The following is an 18,258-nucleotide window of genomic DNA, read 5'->3' on the forward strand; positions in this document are numbered from 1 at the left end:
TCTATGTTCCCAACACAGAGGTACAAATCACAAAGATACTGACTGCCTGATGCTGAGGGTTTATTACAAGTTCTGCAAGTTTCACTAATATACCATTTTAATAGTTGTTGAGGTGGCTTAGCATTTTTAATTTCTCCACTACAAGGAATAATCAGATTGAAACTAACTCCAAAGCAAAAGTCTGCTTCTCTTGAAGCTTTTCCTTTTACATGTACAGAGTTTCAAACATCAATAATCTTATTTGCTTCTTAAAATTGTACCCTGCCTTTCCAGACAAGTGCCTAGGGCAACTAATGGGAAAATAACAAATGCTATTAAAATATCACCATCGTCTTTAGTATTTATAGAATACTGTATTTTTTGCTCTATAAGACGCACCAGACCACAAGACGCACCTAGTTTTTGGAGGAGGAAAACAAGAAAAAAAATATTCTGAATCTCAGAAGCCAGAACAGCAAGAGGGATCGCTGTGTAGTGAAAGCAGCAATCCCTCTTGCTGTTCTGGCTTCTGGGATAGCTGCGCAGCCTGCATTCGCTCCATAAGACAAACACACATTTCCCCTTACTTTTTAGGCAGGAAAAAGTGAGTCATATAGAGCAAAAAATATGGTACTTTCCCCCAAGCTGAAGGCTGGAAGATCCACGACAGACAAAAGAAAGTACGTATCTCTTCACACAGTGTATACTTAAATTATGGACTTCACTTCCATAAGATGTAGAGACGGCCAGCAATTTGGACAGCTTCAAAAGGGGATTAGACAAATAAAATTTGTAGAGGATAAGGCTATCAATGGCTGCTAGACACAATGACAAAGTTCCACCTTCCTTGTCAGAGGCAGCACACCTATGAATACCAATAGGTACACAATTGCACTCAGTTACTGCTTGTGGTCTTCCCCACAAGGATGCTGGACTGGATTGAACTTTGGCTTGATCCAAAAGGATCAAGCAATGCGCTCTACGTGGGGCTACCTTTGAAGGTGACCCGGAAACTACAACTAATCCAGAATGCGGCAGCTAGACTGGTGACTGGGAGCGGCCGCCGAGACCACATAACACCTTTCTTGAAAGACCTACATTGGCTCCCAGTACATTTCTGAGCACAATTCAAAGTGTTGGTGCTGACCTTTAAAGCCCTAAACGGCCTCGGTCCAGTATACCTGAAGGAGCGTCTCCACCCCCATCGTTCTGCCCGGACGCTGAGGTCCACCGCCGAGGGCCTTCTGGCAGTTCCCTCACTGCGAGAAGCCAAGTTACAGGGAACCAGGCAGAGGGCCTTCTCGGTAGCGGCGCCCGCCCTGTGGAACGCCCTCCCATCAAATGTCAAAGAGATAAACAACTACCTGACATTTAGAAGACATCTGAAGGCAGCCCTGTTCAGGGAAGTTTTTAATGTGTAACATTTTAATGTATTTTTAATCTTTGTTGGAAGCCGCCCAGAGTGGCTGGGGAGACCCAGCCAGATGGGTGGGGTACAAATAAATTATTATTATTATTACTATTATTGATTATTTTCTTATTTCTTATATTCTAATAAAGAGATCTTCACCTAATGTAGAAGCCAGGCAAGTATCTCCAGGAAGAGCACTCAATAATTAGGGTACCACTATCAAAGGGGCCTTTTCCTTGATTCCCCATCTCACATTACTAGGCCTTGTTTCCAACAAAGATCTTAGGGTCTAGGCAGGTGTATATGGAAAAAGTACTCCAACCCCAATGCATTTTAGAGCTTTGGAGGTTCATATGAGTGCTTTCAACTGAATCCAGATTTCTCTAGTCTTTTTTCATTCTCTCTTAACCCCTATACTAGCTATATTTGATAGCATAGCTCTCAGCACGTTCTCCCGCCAGCTTTAAGAATGGTTCAGGTTAACCAGGATTCCAACTCAGCCGGAATTTGTGAACCAGCTGCAAACCATAGTTAAGATGGTCAGTGTTAACCATGGTTAGGAATGACAGAGAAGGTTGAGAGAATTCACACTCAAAAGGGATGTCGCTAAGGAGGGAGTGCACAATCTTGAAGTCTGGTCCAGATCAGTTGATGAAAATCAGGAAATCTACAGTTGTTGTATGTCAGAACCATTATGTCTGAATTCCACTCCCCACCCGTTCCCCATTCTTAAAGATCTTTCCTCCCATCACCCCTTTCTGAGGTCAATTGCATATATTCTTCATCGTCTTAAGAGGAAAATTAAAACCACAAGACGGGATTTCCACATGCAGGATATATATGCACATATAGGAAGAAAAACTCCCAATTAGTCCCAGGACAATAAAGGAAAAGAATTCAGTGAAAAGTAACTTAACAAGAATGTTAGTTTAGATGAACCATACATAATCAGGGAGATATATTAATTTTGTGAGCACTCTCTTTTTAAAAAAATGCAATCATTAATGTAATCGTCTGTTGTATTTATTAAATAAAGTGGTTTTCCTGTTTATTTAGTAACTCCAGGTGCAGTGCTTGGGATCAGTCTAGATAAGTATCAGATAACTGACAGGAAACTTCCACTCACAGAAACAAATTCTCTGGAGACTGTGGGCTGGGGTGCACATCTATATATAATGGTGTGAACTGAAAATGTTCCACTATTATACTGCTTAGGAAGCCAAAGTTTTCATAATTCATTTCCTGATAACATATTTTTATTAGGTAGGAGTTAGCTTGGAGTGTTGATGTTTTTCTTGTATTCAGACATACTGAACCATATGTTGACAGTCCAATCTTATATGTGTCTACTCAGAAGTAAGCTCCATGGACTCCAGTGGGACTGGAACATAGCACTGTAGCCTAAGTTATCACACTTTGCTTTAACTACAGTCAAAATTAAGAGCCAGCTGTGCGACATTAATATTTATCACCTGAATTCCCTATAGTGCATTTTTTAAAAACCCAATGGCCTGGTTTGCACACCACAAGCAAACCATGGTTTACTTGTGAACGTAAGAGATCTAGCCAGCAGAACTAACAAACTACAATTCCTGGTTTAGCACTATATCCAAAACTGGGGTCATGGTTTGTTTCACTCAAACAAGGCCAACTAGTAGGCCAGGAACAAGCCTTGGCTTAATACCATGGTTTGTTTGGAAACAGACAAACCACAATACCTGGGTTTGGATATAACGCTAAGCCATGGATCATGGTTTGTTGTTCCCAGTGACTAGAGCAGGGTTGGCAAACTACAGTCCCTGGGCCAGATCAGGCCCACCTGGGTCCCAAATCCGGCCCGCGCCACAAAGCCGGAACCCGCCGCGAAGCCGAGACTCCTGGCAATGGCGACAGGAGGAAGAGTCCGAGCAGCGGCGGCTCTGCCACTCAAACACCGTGCTTGGTTTACCTGAGCGCGGTGCGGGGACGTCTCTGCCAATCAAACACAGCGCCTGGTTTACCTCAGCGGCGTTTGATTGGCAGAGACGTCCCCACCTGCGCCGCACTGAGGTAAACCAGGTGCAGCGTTTGATTGGCAGAGCCCCCGCCACTCAACCTCTTCTTTCTGTTGCCACCACCGCCCTGGTGCTCCTGTGGGCCAGAGAGTAGAGTGGACGACCACAGTGGTACCTTGGGTTAAGTACTTAATTCGTTCCGGAGGTCTGTTCTTAATCTGAAACTGTTCTTAACCTGAAGCACCACTTTCGCTAATGGGGCCTCCCACTGCCGCCGCGCTGCCAGAGCACGATTTCTGTTCTCATCCTGAAGCAAAGTTCTTAACCCGAGGTAATATTTCTGGGTTAGCAGAGTCTGTAACCTGAAGCGTATGTAACCCAAGGTACCACTGTACTTAACCCGAGGTACTACTGTATGTTGGCCCCTTCCGTATGATTCATCAAGCTTGTCGTGAGGTGAGGCTGTGCTCTGGAGTCTACTTCTGTAGGAAGTTACACCTGCAATCCATTATGATTGTTGTTGTTGTTGTTGTTGTTGTTTTAACATTTCAAAACTCAACTTTCTTCCTCCTCTTTCTGCGGTTCCTTAAATTTATTTTCCTGCATATTCCAAATTAACTTGTCATTCATTTATTCATCTACTTTAACTATATACTCTTATAAAACTGCAGGTTATTACAATATTCCTGCCAATATTCTTATCTGTTTACATTTTGTTTGCAAATATTCAATAAACTGTTTCCATTCTTTTATAAAAAGTTTGTTATCTTGATTTCTTACTTTTACGGCAACTTTTGCCATTTCTGCATATTCCATAAGTTTTTGTATCCATTCTTCTTTCGTCGGGACCTTTACAGCTGCAATCCTAAGCACTTTCACTAGGATGCACCGTATTTTTCGCCCTATAGGACACACTTTTTCCCCTCCAAAAATGAAGGGGAACTCTGTGTGCGTCCTATGGGGCGAATACAGGCTTTCGCTGAAGCTTGGAGAGCAAGAGGGGTCGGTGCGGATAGCAGCCTGCCCTGAAGCAGAGCGCCCCGCGCGCCGGGCAGATATCCGCAGCCTGGGAAGCCCTGTGGGAGTTCCCGCAGGGCTCCCTAAGCTGTGGGTAGCAGTCTGCTGTCCGGCACGCGGGCGCCCTGAAGCAGAGCGCCCCTCGCGCCGGGCAGATATCCGCAGCCTGGGAAGCCCTGTGGGAGTTTCCGCAGGGCTCCCTAGGCTGCGGATAGCAGCCTGCTGCATGGAGCGCCGAGCGCGCTGAAGCAGAGCGCCCCGCGCTTCGGGCAGACATCGGCCAGCCCCACAAGCTTGGGGGACAGCGGGGAGGCGCAGCACCGCCATCCCGCTGTTCCTCGACCTGGTTTGGAGGCTGGCGCTGGGGAGAAGCGCGCTTCTCCACAGCGCCAGCCCCACAAGCTTGGGGGACAGCGGGGAGGCGGAGCGCCACCATACCGCTGTTCCCCGACCTGGTTTGTTTTCCCCGACCTGGTTCCCCCCCCCCTTTATTTCCCCCCCAAAAAACTAGGTGCGTCCTATGGGACGAAAAATACGGTAAGTCCCAATGGGATTTAAAGCAGAATCCTAAATATATTCACTGCCGTTTACATGGAAGTAAGCCTCAATGGGTTGATTCAAGTAAGCATGAGGTTGTAGTTTACACAAGCCAATCATATGTTTGTTTACTGATTCACTGGTCCCGATTTCAATTGAGATCACTTCCAAGTAAACATACAAAGAGCTGCACTGCAATGGCTATAACCATATAATAGTTAAGACACGTGTTTTAGACTCTCTTTGACTAATAGGTGTTCCAGAAAATCAGGGCTGTGACACAGATGTAAGAAGGCCAGACCTCCCACACTATGGTTGCTTTTACATACAGAAAATTGGATCAGGTGCTCCAAACACAGAACTCCATCAATGCCTAGTTTGGCCTACCATGGGAGTAGAATCATTGAAACATAAAATTGTAGAGTTAAAAAGGACTACAAGAGTCATCTGGCAATGTTGCAATCTTTTGTCAAATGTGGGGCTAAGTCACATTTAATTCAGTGAAATGTTTGTGCAAATAAGCATGCCTAGGATCAGGTCCAATGTCAAAATATTCAGAACGGGGCTTTACTTTATTAAAAAACGAACTAGCAATCTTTTTAAAGGTAAAATATAATGTCATTAAATGGGACGCGGGTGGTGCTGTGGGTTAAACCACAGAGCCTAGGACTTGCTGATCAGAAGGTCGGCGGTTCGAATCCCCACGACGGAGTGAGCTCCCGTTGCTCAGTCCCTCCTCCTGCCAACCTAGCAGTTCGAAAGCACGTCAAAGTGCAAGTAGATAAATAAGTACCGCTCCGGCGGGAAGGTAAATGGTGTTTCTGTGTGCTGCTCTGGTTCACCAGAAGTGGCTTAGTCATACTGGCCACATGACCTGGAAGCTGTATGCCGGCTCCCTCAGCCAATAAAGCGAGATGAGCGCCTCAACCCCAGAGTCGGCCACGACTGGACCTAATGGTCAGGGGTCCCTTTACCTTTATAATGTCATTATCTAATTAAAACAATAAAGCAGCAACACTGGAAACATAATTATGGAGTTTCCTGCCCAAAGGCAACAGCTTGGTGACATCATTTCAAAATATTAGAAAGTATTTCCAATTTTTTTATTTTAAAAAAAATCTCACCAAGCTTTCAAAGGAGTAAATAATGTCTGCTGCTATTACTAGGCTTGGATTTAGGCTTATATTGAAAATGGAAATGTTTTAATCACAGGTTCTTATTTGGTAGACCTGACTGAGAATCTCTTTTGGCTGGGAAGGGTAGTTAGATGTATGTATTTTATATATGCACATCTATCTTTATGAATGTCTCTTTGAAAAGCAATACACCTGCCAATGAATGGCTTTTAGTAAATCTTGTTTACAGCAGCTTCAGAATGCAACTGTTCCAAAAAGGCTCATGCACCGTTGGAGGAAAAACAATTACAATACTGATGACAGGAAGGGCAGGATAAAATGACAGTGGACTTTTTACCTGTGGCTGTGATTATGGGCTCGAAAAGTTATTACAGAAAGTTCTTGGCATTTCCCTGGAGTCTCCAAGGATGTCAGCCAAACGCAACTTGAATTCTCTGTAGTTTACAATTGACAGTATGAAAACCAGAAGTTTTGTCTGGCTTTAGATAGTTTATCTAACTCTGTGACCAACTGAATTTAAAGTTTCCTTCCTCACTGTACAATCCCCAAACTGTTCCTGCTGTCACTGGTTTCAATCAACAAGGCGACTGACTAGAAAAGGCTGCTTTGAAACTACAATCCCTGAAGGACAACAAAGAAACAAAGGGAGGTTTGCTGTTGTGATGGGGGGGGGGGATGACAGTCCTGTAAAGTTTCTATAGCACTATTTAGATTTAAACATCAAAGCTTTTTCTGGAAGTGTCAGACACATCTCTATTAACCTAACAAAAATCCAAGTTAGCCTTTGCAACAAAAGCAGAAAGGAAACCAAACACAGTTTTGGTTTTTTTTAAATATGGTTTAAACAAAAGCAGAAAACCTTGTTGGTGTCTAAGGGAGTTAAGCTATTTCCTAACTGAAGCGGGAGCAAAGATAGCTTTCCACAGCAGCACCACAGATCATGAATTGCAGCAAGACAAAGTGCATGCCAACACACAAAAGCTCTTTTCAGCTACACAACCACATCTGCGTTTCAAGCTCAGTCTGTGGCAACAAAACCATCCATAGCTGCGAGAGGGGGAAACATGCAACAAGTACTTACATTTTTCAGCTTTCTGCTACAGTCAAGATTCCTGGATGTGCAGGCACAACAAGAAAGGAGAGAAATATCAGAAACGAGAAACTCTTTCCAAGAGCTTGTATTATGCAGTCGGTCACATGTTCCCCCTAACAAAAGCCTGCAGGATGTGTCTGCTGGTTAGAAACACATGAAGGGAAGATAGAGAGCAATCATTCATTTGGTTTATAGCATGAAAACATGCTCCCAGTGTTACCAGAGTCAACAAAGCTACAAAATAATGCAGGTTAGGAGCCCTTCCTCAATGGAACTAAACCTGTGCAAACACACACACACACACACACACACAGGCAAATTGTGCCCAGTATCTTGCTCAATTGATTAACTTTTGTTTGTGTTTACTTGTTTATAAGGTTGACAAATCAGATGGACAGTGAGAGAGAGGCTGTTGGACTGGAATCCATTTGCGGGTTTGACACCATTCCACTGACTCAGATTGGTTTGCTGACATACAAATGGAACGAGTCCCATCAATAGCTGGATGTACCCATCTCCACCGTCTGCCAGTGAAACAGGCTCTTTCCTAATGTAGCTCATAAGAAATCCATTAGTCTTTCAGGCGTCGCAAAATCCGGCTTGCTAGTGCAATGCTAGTGTAGTAGCCTAGATTGTGAGTGAGAAGTCCCTGGTGCAAATCTCGCCTCAGCCAAGAAGTCTGCAGGTGACTTTAGGCAAATCGCTATCTCAGCCTAGATCTCCTATTTGCAGTAGGGAGATAACACTTAGCTACTTTCAGGGTTGTTGCGCAGATGAGGATGAGAATGTACCCTATTTGGGTGTCAGAGCTACTCCCATAACATGCATAGGCAAACTAAGGCCCGTGGGCCGGATCCGGCCCAATCGCCTTCTAAATCCGGCCTGTGGATGGTCCGGGAATCAGTGTGTTTTTACATGAGTAGAATGTGCCCTTTTATTTAAATGCACCTCTGGGTTATTTGTGGGGCATAGGAATTTGTTCATTTCCCCCCCAAAATATAGCCCAGCCCCCACAAGGTCTGAGGGACAGTGGGCCGGCCCCCTGCTGAAAAAGTTTGCTGACCCCTGTCCTATAACAAAGCGTACATTGGAGCAGAGGGCATCTGCCAAGTCCTGCGCTTACCTGACCTTCTGGGCCTTACCTTCACTTACCAGCTGAAGGAGAAGGAAGAGCCAGATGGCAGGCACGGTGCGAGCACACCACCAGGAACTCCGAATTGGCTGCACTGGTGTGCTTGCCCTGCCCTGCCCACCCTGCCCCCCTCCTGGTAAGCAGTGGGGACTCCCCTAGCAGGAAGCTGGGTTAAGTGCCACTACTGGACTGGTCAGAGTTCTAGGTTGTACAATGATACTTCACGCGCAAAGGAATATCCCAGCTCCAGATCTTTGCCCTGAAGCTCATGGAAGGCTTTAAAAATGTAGTCATGTCTGGGGATTAGCTACTTTCCCCACTCCAGTGTTGGTTCACACAAATATAGCTAGAGTGGTACATGCTCTAGTTATCTCCCGCTTGGACTACTGCAATGCGCTCTACGTGGGGCTACCTTTGAAGGTGACCCGGAAACTACAACTAATCCAGAATGTGGCAGCTAGACTGGTGACTGGGAGTGGCTGCCAAGACTGTATAACACCGGTCCTGAAAGACCGACATTGGCTCCCACTACGTTTCCAAGCACAATTCAAAGTGTTGGTGCTGACCTTTAAAGCCCTCAACAGCCTTGGCCCAGTATACCTGAAGGAGCATCTCCACCCCCACCGTCCACCCCCACCCTTCAGCCTGGACACTGAGGTCAAGTGCCGAGGGCCTTCTGTCGGTTCCCTCCCTGCGAGAAGTGAGGTTACAGGGAACCAGTCAGAGGGCCTTCTCAGTGGTGGCACCCACCCTGTGGAATGCCCTCCCATCAGATGTCAAGGAAATAAACAACTATCTGACTTTTAGAAGACATCTGAAGGCAGCCCTGTTTAGGGATGTTTTTAATGTTTGATGTTTTATCGTGTTTTTAATATAATGTTGAGAGCCACCCAGAGTGGTTGGGGAAACCCAGCCAGATGGGCTGGGCATAAATAAATTTATTATTATGATTATTATTATTATGATGATGATTATTATTATTATTATTATCATTATCATTATTATTATTACTACTAACAACCGGCTAGGGCAAGTAACATTTTGCTAAAGCACTTCGTAAATGCTAAGGATTACCCTCTATCCTCATCACCATTTTGCACGGTCATGTTTTGAGGTCATTCTGCCTCCTTTTGGCAGCACTGCTCCCACCCACCCCCAAAGAATATCCCAAACATCTGTGCCCCATTCTATGTACTTTGCCTGGAATGGCTGCTTACCCAGTCATGGGGTGAGCAGCTGCTTCCTTCAGTGGCCTAGGAGGGTCATCTGTGTAGACCTGTGTCCTGTGGAGGAACCATTAATCCTAGGCCTGACCCTGTTATGAGCAGCCCTCCACCAGGGGGGCTGCTCCACCACCCAATGGCCCCCCAAGTCCAACCTACATCTGAAATCAATAAAGTTGTGGCCATGTTTTTAAATCCCAGAACGTTGTCCTGTCCAGTTATCTCACCTTCACAGGCTAGGCCCTGCTCCCTGGGGAGGGGTCACTGCGACTGGGTCCGCAATGAACACTCGCCTGCACAGACATAAATGGGATTTGGCATGCCATGGCAGTATTACATGTCAAGTACAGAAGTGCACAGGCTTGGGCCACAAGTCAGGAATGTGAGCGTTAGACAGAAGACTACTGTTCTTTGACAGTTCATCTTCCGGGAAACAGCTGGGTTAAGATTTTGTGGGAAGTCACAGCTAGTCAAGAGGAACCTGGGATGACGTCCGATGTCAGTGCACCTTCCTCTAGCAGCCAATTTGATTTGATTTGGCTTCTACTTGACTCTTGAGCTAAGTCTAGATAAACAACACAGCCTGTGACCCTCCAGATAACAGCATTTACACTGCTGAGTGAGATCCAGAGGTTGCGCTGACGGGTGGGGACACATTTTTAAATGCTATATGAGCAAATAAAGGGCAGTCGCTGGGGTAACAGAGAAACAAATAAAATACCATGGTTCTTAGCCATTTTACGTTCCTGAATCAAAACTTGTTTAGAATGCAGAGACCTGAAAGGAAAGCTGGGGAGAAGGGTCCCTTCTGCTGGCCTAGGATACATGGAAGGTTTGAAGCTGCTAGAGCTGAAACAGGAGAGTGCTGCTGTAGTCAGGAGTCCCTAGAAAACTGCTTTTGGTTTCTGGGAGGGACATCCAGGGACCTCATGAAGGATCTTTTAGCAAGAGTTGGCGTAATGGGTGACCATACTATGTCCCAAGGAAGCTAATGTTGCTTGCTTCCAATTCTTTCTACAGTGGTACCTCGGTTCTCAAACAAAATCCGTTCCGGAAGCCCATTCAGCTTCCGAAACATTCAAAAACCGAGGCACGGCTTCCCATTGGTTACAAGAGCTTCTTGTACTCAGTGGAAGCTGTGTCGCACGTTGGGGTTCCGAAAAACATTTGAAAATGGAAGCATTTACTTCTGGGTTTTTGGCGTTCGAAAACTGAAACGTACAACAACGGAGGCATTCAGGAACAGAGGTTCCATTGTATTCTTAAGGAGGGCTCATAGTTCTAGGTAACACAATCATCATGTTGCCAAAACTGCAGAGCCCACTATAGGCAGGATCAAGTGTTGGGAAAAGCATGTGATTTGAAGTGAGAGCAGATGAGGTCTGCTATGGAAAAGATGATTTCTTCAGCCAAGTCTCCAAGATCTAAAGCCAGAAAGTGGATCAATGCAGGAACTCAATCATGAGGTTTCTGCGTTCAGTTCCAGATACTGCATAGGGCTGGCATTGGTTTTACCAGGATTCAGCCCTGCCCCATGTGTTTTTCAAGTTCTCACAAGGGGTTCTTACTCACCCTTTCAGAACTAAGGCCTTAGTTGTCTGAGGGGACCCACTGATCAGTGGACTCCACAACTAAGCCTTGCTGGATAAACCAGATTGTTCCAGGGAATGATCCTAATGTGATCCATGCAGCCCTGGGCCTGAAGAGAACTTGAATGTGAGACCACTTTGGAACTGTGTTTGCACACACACAGCTGGAGCAAACTGGGAGAACGGCAGGGATAAACATCACCAATAAAAACATAGCTATTTATCCCCACTACTTTGGAACTGCAGTGTTTGTTGCTGTGTGTATATGAGTGGGTGGGTGGCAAGGGACAGCTATTTTGCTGAATTCTTTCTCTCTCGTGTACACTCAGACGCACTGTCTACCATTTTCATCAAAAGCTAAACAGGCTGATGGTTTGTTTAATCATAGGGCCATCAAGCTTTTGAGGATCCTTTAATGAGCACTATAAACCATCTTGAAAGCCCCTTTAATCTGCAACAACAAGGTACTTAATTTCTCTGCCTACTTAGAAGCATTGGTAGCATAAATATGAACAAGTGCCATAAATTTAAGCTGCTTTTTTTTCAAACAAATGCTTTAATCTCAATACCACCCCAGCATACATTTTCAAAGCATCAGGTTATATTTTAATCAAGACTGGAATTTAGACCTTTCAGTGCCCCAGGCAAAATGTTAAAACTACAGTAAATATTTTGCACAGGATTCTGGTTCCATTGAGCTGGGCAGCCCTTTTCGCTCATCTCACTGGGACTTTCCAAGCCCCATGTGGGGAGGAGGTCCTCCTTCACATGCCCCATAGCATCTCAGACATGCCTGACCGCTTGGTATCACCTCTCTGGGAACCCATGAACCAGCATTTTGATTATGGGGTTCTGTCACCCAAGCACCAACCCTACTCCTGCTTGGCCTGCTCATCATTTTCAGCAGCTTCCCTTTCTTGTCACATGCATCTTCCAATGACATTTGGACCTCGTTCCTTCCTGGATCAGTTCCTGTTCTCCTGGGCACAAAAGAATTCCCCCCTGCCTTTGCTACAACAACAAGAAGTGCTTCATTGTCAGCAGTCTAGGCAGGGGCGGAGGAAGTGGGGTGCGGTGGGGGCGGACCGCCCCGGGTGTCTTCGCTGAGGGGGGAGACATTTTTGCGCACTGCCCACCTGCGACTCCCAAGCCTACCCCGAGCCACCGGAGGAAGGGGGGAGCTGCACCACTTTGCCAGCGGCATTGCCCCCTTTCCCCTTCATTTTGACAGCTCGTGGGAGGCTTGGGAGTTGGGGAGGGTGGCGCACCGAATGTCCGCCATTGGCGGCTCACTCCGCCCCCGGCTGCAGGGCACGCACACTACTTTGTGCACTCGAGTGGCTATCTGGCGCCCCTCAAGAGCAAGCTCCGCTCCCCTCAGAAGTGCGCCCCACCCTGGGCAGCGCAGACATATACTCTGCCACTGAGTCCAGGGTAGAGTGTTGCGCACAGATCTTTTTTTAAAAAACCAAGAAAACTGGTGCTCCCTTTAGTGATCCTCTAACTCATGGGTATGGGGACGCACGCGGGTGGCGCTGTGAGCCTTGGGCTTGCCGATCAGAAGGTTGGCGGTTCAAATCCCTGCGACGGGGTGAGCTCCCGTTGCTCGGTCCCAGCTCCTGCCCACCTACCAGTTTGAAAGCATGTCAAAGTGCAAGTAGATAAATAGGTACTGCTCCGGCGGGAAGGTAAACGGCGTTTCCATGCGCTGCTCTGGTTCGCCAGAAGCGGCTTAGTCATGCTGGCCACATGACCCGGAAGCTGTCTGCGGACAAAACGCCGGCTCCCTCGGCCTATAGAGCGAGATGAGCGCCGCAACCCCAGAGTTGTCTGTGATTGGACTTTTTAACTCATGGGTAGGCAGACTAAGGTCCAGGGGCAGGAACCAGCCCAATCGCCTTCTAAATCCAGCCCACAAATGGTCCGGGAATCAGCGTGTTTTTACATGAGTAGAATGAACCCTTTTATTTAAAATGCATCTCTGGGTTATTTGTGGGGCATAGGAATTCGTTCATTTCCCCACAAAAAAATATAGTCCGGCCCCCCACAAGGTCTGAGGGACAGTGGACTGGCCTGACGCCTGCTCTAACTCAACTTTTACCAATGTCCACAGTACAGCTCTTACAGAATGTATAAAACGAAACAAAAAATTAATTAAATAACATAAAGGTAACGGTAAAGGGACCCCTGACCATTAGGTCCAGTCGTGGCCGACTCTGGGGTTGCGGCGCTCATCTCGCTTTACTGGCCGAGGGAGCCGGCGCACAGCTTCTGGGTCATATGGCCAGCATGACAAAGCCGCTTCTGGCGAACCAAAGCAGTGCACGGAAACACCATTTACCTTCCCGCCAGAGTGGTACCTATTTATCTACTTGACTTTGACATGGTGTCAAATGTGGAATGCACAATTCAAAAGTCAGTTGCCACCGTTTGTATTTTCGTTCATGCAACGCCATTTTTTCACATTCTTTTTGCTTTGGGTCTTGGGATCTGCTGTTAAACTCAGACTGAAACAGACGACCCACTTTTAATCTTATGCTAGTAGCAGCTCACGAGTTGGGATGAAGCCATGGTGCTGCCCTCTAGCCACTGGTATTGCTGCAGTTTACCTGGACAAGGCTGGGATGGGGAAGACTGGCAGGGGTATGCAGCTGCACAGATGCAGAGATGAATTGGCTCTTCTGGTGCACAACCCCAGAGCATGATTTTCATTCAGATTCCGCACTCCTCCAGATTTCCACTACTGTTCTTGGCTCAAAACAATAATAATTATAATCCAAAAATTTGTGGTGTTTTTTTTTAAATGATAAAATGTTTCAAAATGAACATATTGAAAATAAGATGTGCATTTAAATATCATTTTGTGATAAAATACAATTTTTTGAATTGTTAAATGGCTCTTTAAAAAAAAGAATTTCAGGTTGATGAGAAAATGGGGACAGAGCAGACTTCTGAATGGATGTGAAACTGGCATAAACCAGCTAAAAAAAATGACCCCTCCGTTCCTTGTTAGGAGCTACCACTGGCACAAGAATACGGCAGACAGAGTAGGCTAGAGAGAGCCATGAATCTTGAAATTTTACACCCCTTTCCTCATAGCAAAAAATATATTATAGATATAATGCAGGCATGTAATTCCAGAAATGTAGGTGTTGTGTTACTTACCTGACTGTTGCTTTGCTTGAGTTGTCCTGCAGGTCTACTGGGTCAAAAAGCTGAGATTCTTTAAGCCCCAATTCCTTACAGCCTCTTAAGAACAAGGCAATATTGTCCTGAAATGAAGCAAGCAAAATTTATGTTGTCTTGTAATCACAGAAGATTATCTCCTTCCCCTTCCTAACCTAGATCACCTAGATGATTCCTAGTTTACTTAGTCTTCCAAATCTGGACCCAACATGTCGCTTTGTTATGTAATAAAGTAAAGTTTTGAAATATAAACTCAAATGCATCATATCTTTTTTTTTTAAGCGTTTATTAATTTTCCAATAAAAACATCCAATTAACATATCAAATCAAATCCAATAAAAAGAAAAAACTAAAATAAAAAAGTCCAATTGTCTTCCAAATTGCAGTAATTTTTGTTTTGGCTTCCCACGGTCTGAATTCCGAAGCACTTTCAACATCATAGGCCTGCCTCTCATCATCCTCAATGTTTTTCATAATTTCAAATCCAATTTTTTTCCTCCACGTTTTGACTCTGGTTCTGCGATCCTCATTCATGTCAGAAAACAGATACTTTTTTTTCTATGGAGTGCAGATTTGTTCGTATATTGTACTCTTTCCCAAACAGATGCGTCCGGCTATAAGGTGGCGTCACAGGAGTGTCAGTCCATCCCTTGCTCCGTGACCCAGTGCCCCTGCCATCTGCCACATCGGCAATCTGGGGCAGACCGCGGGTTGTCAAGACAGTCCTCCCCTGCCCTGGGGAGGCTGCCAGGGCTAATTACCCCCATATCAGCCCTGAATTGTCGGAACGGCTGAGGTGTGTGGGATCCGCCATTTTCCACCACCGGAAACAGGAAGCCCTCAAATGCATCATATCTATCCATAGCTGCAGGGGTTTCACGGGTCCTCATTCTTTGTAGAAAAGAACTGTGACATTTTTGTGACTAGCTTATATAAAAAACCCCTGACATTTTTGTGACTAGCTTATATAAAAACCACAAGAACCACAAGACATGTACCCAGAGATCTATGAAGTTTGCAAGTGAGGAACAGGAGGTCACACTTTTTATCTATGAACAAGCAAAGGACCCACTCGCCCCTTTGCAGAGAGGGTCAGGCAGATTTCAGGTCTGCAGGATCTACTTTGTTTTTTACTTGAACCCTGAGATGCATCAACTGGGGCCAAGTACAAAAACATAACAGGCCTACGAAGGTGACATCCTTTTTGTAGTGATCTGAAATATCTAGCTCAGTGAGATTTTGGAAGAGATGGCGCAATAAGAGTGCTTGAGTTACAGGTAGGCCAGAGCGGGGGCTAGTCCCCTTAACTATTGATTTTTGAAGGTATGGTGTACTTAAGTTGGTTAACACAAGAGTGGATTTAATTAAGGGCTGGCCTATGTTTTCTCTCCAGAATTCAAGTACAAGTGCAATACTCACTCAACATAGTGGCAATAATGAGTGTCACCACGACACTATGACTAAAAAAATGACATATTTTTTGCTTTTGCTGCTTGTAAAATTATAGCACAGGTAGATACTTTATAGGTTTGGTTGATTATTCATGTCTGTATTGTGGCAAAATGTAACTTATTTGCAAACGTGTATTCTGAAGCCACTTCTGTTTTATCTCTGCCCGATGGCTAGTGCAAAATACAAATCAGATTTGACAACAGAATAAGTCAAACTCATATTGTGATATTCATTTTCAGCTGGCCCTCCATCTATTTAATGTAAAACAAAAACAAAACAAAACAAAAAACTCCAGAGGGAAGACAATTGTTATAACTCTTATTTAAGTCTCAACTACCACTGGGATTTCTTTTGCATAACCAGGGACTTACTGAGGAAAACTGTCCCTCCTTTGGAGCTTGTCTGTTCCTTTTCAACCTCATTGTTTGTTTTGTACTTCTACAGTTTCGCAAGAGTTGCACTCTTTATTATTTCAGTGTGCAGTGATCAGTTCACTAATCGCAATGGCATTTGGCATGCCAACATCAGCACACTCACAGCTTGCCGTCACTGCCAGCCTCGTTGCAAAAATCCTAGACTGAACTTTTACAGACTTCCATGTTCTCTGAATTCAGCCCCCAGAAAGTGAAGGCAAGGGCTAAAAGAAACAAGTCCTTCTTCCACAGAAGGAAGAGTATGCTTATGAACTTTTGTCTATTCTCCACCTTTCCTCCTATACCTCCAAACCCTGCAGCATTCTGCAAGGGGGATGACAGCTACACTAAGGTCAATTGGAGAGGGGGAAATGTTTATTACATTTCGTTCCGCCCATCTCCCGGTGCAGCTTTCACACGAGCCATCCCATTTTAGTTTCACAGCCACTCTGTGAGATAAGTGACACCCAAAGACGCCCACAACAAGATTCATTCATAGCTGAGCAGGGATTCAAAAAACCCTAGGCTTCCTGTTCAAGTCCAACGTGTTGCCCCTAAACCACAGTCAATCTGAAGGCTTGCAGAAAGTGTCTCCCTTTGATGTATAATTTCTCCACTTTCCCCAGGCTTCCTTCTTGCTATCTGCAAGAATTTTCTAAGGACCCTTATGGATGAAAATAGCTTTCTGTGTGTATTTGTGCAGGGAGGGAAATGCTTCCTTGGTGATATTTTGAGTAGAATGGTCAGGTTTAGATATTTTGCTGATCAGAACCAACCTAAAAAGGGAATACAAGTTAGATACAAGTGTGTTTACAGCATTATTTGTTATTTATTTTATCATGATTTAATGATAAATTAACCAACAGGTGGGTCCCATCATACACTCCATATATATATATATGATTTTCAGTTATATATATTTCAATAGTTTTACAATTATTTTAACATTTCAAAACTCCCCTTCCCTCTTTCTGTGGTTCCTTATTTTTTTTTACCTTTCCTGCATATTCCAAATTAACTTCATTAACATATTAATAAATGAACAAATTATTTATTCATATACTTGAAAGATATACTCTAATAAAACTGCAGGTTATTACAATATTCCTGCCAATGTTCTTATCAGTTTACAGTTTGTTTGTAAATATTCAATAAACCATTTCCATTCTTTTATAAAAAGTTTGAAATCTTGATTTCTTATTTTTTCCCCGGTAAGTTTTGCCATTTCTGCATATTCCACAAGTTTTTGTATCCATTCTTCTTTCGTTGAGACTTCTTCTTCTTTCCATTTTTGGTCAAATACCCACCAAACACACCTGAGCAGTTGGTGTTCTCAAATCGGGAACAAATGGATAAGGATGGCTCCCATTCTTGCTCTCCACCTATGAGGAGATCTTGCAGATATTACCACTGGGGTGCGAGAGGTTAACTACCCCTCACACTGATACAGGAATGTGGTGTTACAGAGGTTGTGCACCAGCCCCAATCTCTGCCAAGTGGTAGCAAGAGTCCAGGGAGTTTCAGACACTCACCCAGGGTTGTGTTTCCACTGGGAAAGCAAGGAACAGCAGAATCTAGTGTCTTTAAGAAATATGGTTTATTGTACACATCTTTACAGCTGGAAGCCTTTAATGCAGGGGGTGCAGAACATTATGGCCTAAGAGAATCCCTCGTTGCTCCTCTCATAGCTTCAGCAAGACTGGGCCAGTCATGATGACCCCTGGTCTCTCGGTGCAGCCTCCTCCAGCCATCGCCACATGGAGTTCTCCGACTTCCTCCTACATTCTTCCCAGAATGCCTTGCCAAACACAACCCCTCCCCTTCTGTAAGCTTGCCCCCCTTCTCCAGACCTCTGTTTTTTAAATGGGTACCATCACGCACCTGTTACCCTGGCAACCTCCATTTCCCAGACCCAAGCATCTTCCTTTGCCATGCTAAATAAATAGCATTCCAGGGGAGGACTCTCAGCACTCAGTAATTTCTAGCATCCGGGTAATTTCTAACATCCACTGACTCCTTAGAATCGTGGGCACTTTTGCACTCCCAAACACTGGTACCCCAAACCTGTAACAGTATAAAGGGGACCAAAATCACAG

The 18,258-nt window shown here is 44.8% G+C and overlaps 1 protein-coding gene across 10 annotated transcripts in view; it reads right to left on the minus strand.

The window, feature by feature from the left end:
- LIMCH1 (LIM and calponin homology domains 1) overlaps nucleotides 1–18,258 on the minus strand; it is a 220,987-nt gene that overhangs the window by 85,836 nt on the left and 116,893 nt on the right. For all 10 annotated transcript variants that reach the window (XM_081019766.1, XM_081019765.1, XM_081019764.1 and 7 more), the window contains exons 4-5: nucleotides 14,277–14,383; nucleotides 7,156–7,186 (exon numbers count right to left, since the gene is read on the minus strand). In XM_081019766.1, coding sequence (XP_080875892.1) covers nucleotides 7,156–7,186; nucleotides 14,277–14,383 — 138 coding nt within the window. The remainder of the gene's footprint in view (nucleotides 1–7,155; nucleotides 7,187–14,276; nucleotides 14,384–18,258) is intronic.

This window comes from Podarcis pityusensis, assembly GCF_964106645.2.
Source record: "Podarcis pityusensis genome assembly, chromosome: 9".
NCBI classification, from domain to species: Eukaryota; Metazoa; Chordata; class Lepidosauria; order Squamata; family Lacertidae; genus Podarcis; species Podarcis pityusensis.